This window comes from Coffea arabica, chromosome 6c (assembly GCF_036785885.1).
Source record: "Coffea arabica cultivar ET-39 chromosome 6c, Coffea Arabica ET-39 HiFi, whole genome shotgun sequence".
Taxonomy (NCBI): domain Eukaryota; kingdom Viridiplantae; phylum Streptophyta; class Magnoliopsida; order Gentianales; family Rubiaceae; genus Coffea; species Coffea arabica.
Window position 1 is genome coordinate 16,552,865 of NC_092320.1, and position 2,650 is coordinate 16,555,514.

The window sequence follows — 2,650 nt, forward strand, 5'->3', positions numbered from 1 at the left end:
TTCAATATATTATATTATTTTTTAGTTTCATATTTCTTCAATTACTTAAATATAAGATAAACTGCAAGAGCATAAGGTACAAATGTCTAAGTAAGAAATAGTGCATAATTTCAGGATAGGTTTCATTAGAAGAAAAGGGGAATAAAGTTGTTTCTAAATAGACCATTCACTAAAGAGTATCACATATAACTAATTCTTAATAGTTTGATAAAGAGTATCACAAATACTTCCTACGTCTGCCCCAAAACCAACGCTCACGCATGCCAACCGAGCTTCTGATTGCCCATCAATCTAGGGCATAATTTTGCCAGAGTTTCTAGGACCAAAACGATGGAAATTTGGTCATAATTAACTCAGCTTTCCGAACTGAAATCTATAAATAGCTAGCTGGTATTCTGAATGGAAGCAGTGTGGCTTCCCATTCAAATCTTTTGCACCATAATTTATTGGCTTTATACTCTCAGATTCTTCCATTCACTTGTTTCTTTGAGCTCTTAATCAAACAATGGCTTGGACATTCAATTCTATGCTGGTTACTGCCGCATTCTTACTGCTGGCGATGTTGGCTTCTCAAGCTACGGCCCGCAGCTTGGATGAAGCCTCATTGACTGAAAAGCACGAGCAGTGGATGGTTGAACACGGACGGGTTTACAAGGATGAGGCAGAGAAGGCAAAGCGATTCAAGATTTTCAAGGAAACTGTGGAGTACATTGAGGCCTTCAACAAGGCTGGGAACAAGTCTTACGTGTTGGGCATTAACCGATTTGCTGACCTGACAAACGAAGAGTTCCTATCAGCCAGCACTGGGTACAACTACAAACCAAGGAAAGACGTATCTCAAGGAACTTCATTCAGGTATGCAGATGTCAGTGACGCTCCGCCTTCCACGGACTGGAGACAGAAAGGTGCTGTCACTGGAGTCAAGGACCAGGCAGCTTGTGGTAAGTCCAATATTTGACCACCATTAGTATATGCTTTCCATGCCAAAATGTCTATATGAAGTTGGGCTAATTAGGATGAAAAACCCCTTTGGATAATGAAAATGCAGGATGTTGTTGGGCATTTTCAGCTGTTGCAGCCGTAGAAGGAATTCATAAACTCAAAGCCGGTCAGCTAACCTCGCTGTCTGAGCAACAGCTTGTTGACTGTGATACCAGTAGTAATCATGGCTGCAGTGGAGGTCGCATGGATGAAGCATTTAATTTCATTGCTAGCAATGGCCTCGCCACTGAATCCGAGTACCCATATCAAGGAGCTGATGGCACTTGCAATAACGACCAAGGAGCTGTCCGGATCACAAGTTATGAAGATGTCCCTCAGAATAACGAGGATGCTCTTCTGCAGGCCGTGTCTAAACAACCCGTATCAGTTGGCATTGAAGGCAGCGGCATGGACTTCAAAAACTATCAAAGCGGCGTTTTCTCCGGCGATTGTGGGAATAACTTGGACCATGCCGTGACACTAGTTGGATACGGTACAAGTGAGGATGGAACCAAGTATTGGTTGGTTAAGAATTCCTGGGGAACTAGCTGGGGTGAGGATGGGTACATGCGCCTTCAGAGAGACACTGGTGCTCCAGAAGGCCTTTGTGGCATCGCCAGCCAGGCTTCTTATCCCACTGCTTAGAATAGTTTAAATGTTGAAATAATTGCTGGTGCTTCATTAATTAGAAAGCAATTCTGCTTTTTCTATATATCACGGTCTGATGTTATAAGCATGAAACTAGCATCTTGTCTTGTGATGCAGTGCCTTTTATTACGTATCTCATATAGCCTTTATCAGCTTAACATGTATTGTTTCTTGTTTTTGCCTGAATAAATGGTGTTTGGTCTCTTTAGTGAAGTATGATCTTCTTCTTTATTTATTATTTTTTTTTTGGAGGAATAGTCTTTTTTTTTTTTTTTGGTGCTGCCCATATATGCTGAGAAAAGAAATATTACCAGTCTAACTGGAAAGGAAGAATTCATAATAACGGGAAAGAATTCTTGAGTAACCAATAATCGCGCAAGTCAGAAGAGTTGGTGCATAAGAACTCGCTAGACTATCCTAACAAAATACCTTGATAAATATCGTGTTGCTCGCGTATATATAAATTTGGACAAGGACTCAATACAATTGTGTTTTTGTACGGTTTGGTCCGTTCAGTGTACATGTTTAAATTTGTAGTGTACACATACATCATAATATTGTACTATGTTGAATATTTTATTCATATATATTAATTTTATCTTGAATACAATAATGTAATGTAATTACGCATCAAATAATATAATAAATACAATAACCGGACTGAACTGTACCTGACTGCACTAGCCCTCTCCATATAATTCACTAGAGTCGGTGCTTAAGAAAACAACCACACAGATAAATTCCTCATAAACTTCTTAAGTGCATCACATGTGTGTAGTGATTTTTTAAACACTAGTAGTTATAAATGCATCACATATGTGAATGATTTGAATCCCAAATTTGAATTTATATTATATGGCATGATCTAAATATGCTAGTGTAAAAAAAATGTTCACTGACAGTATATAAAAAATTTACTCTTTAACTAATATGTTGTTGAAGTTTTCCTTGCCTTGACAAAAAAATTAGGAAGAAAGGTGAATATGCTATTATGAAAAAATTTGTACACTAACAATGTATT

The 2,650-nt window shown here is 38.3% G+C and overlaps 1 protein-coding gene across 1 annotated transcript; it reads left to right on the forward strand.

The window, feature by feature from the left end:
* Nucleotides 1–425: 425 nt before the first annotated feature.
* LOC140008509 (senescence-specific cysteine protease SAG39-like) lies at nt 426–1,842 on the forward strand. The gene is made up of 2 exons (XM_072053139.1): nt 426–941; nt 1,049–1,842. Exons 1-2 carry the CDS (start codon nt 506–508, stop codon nt 1,624–1,626), a joined length of 1,014 nt encoding a protein of 337 aa, XP_071909240.1. The 5' UTR covers nt 426–505; the 3' UTR covers nt 1,627–1,842.
* Nucleotides 1,843–2,650: the final 808 nt, after the last annotated feature.

What these genes read in the sequence shown, in the direction of transcription:
- LOC140008509 (XM_072053139.1), top strand. Translation starts at nt 506, where the DNA reads ATGGCTTGGACATTCAATTCTATGCTGGTTACTGCCGCATTCTTACTG. An exon ending in CAAGGACCAGGCAGCTTGTG is followed by an intron (nt 942 to 1,048) that starts GTAAGTCCAATA and finishes ATGAAAATGCAG; the next exon opens with GATGTTGTTGGGCATTTTCA.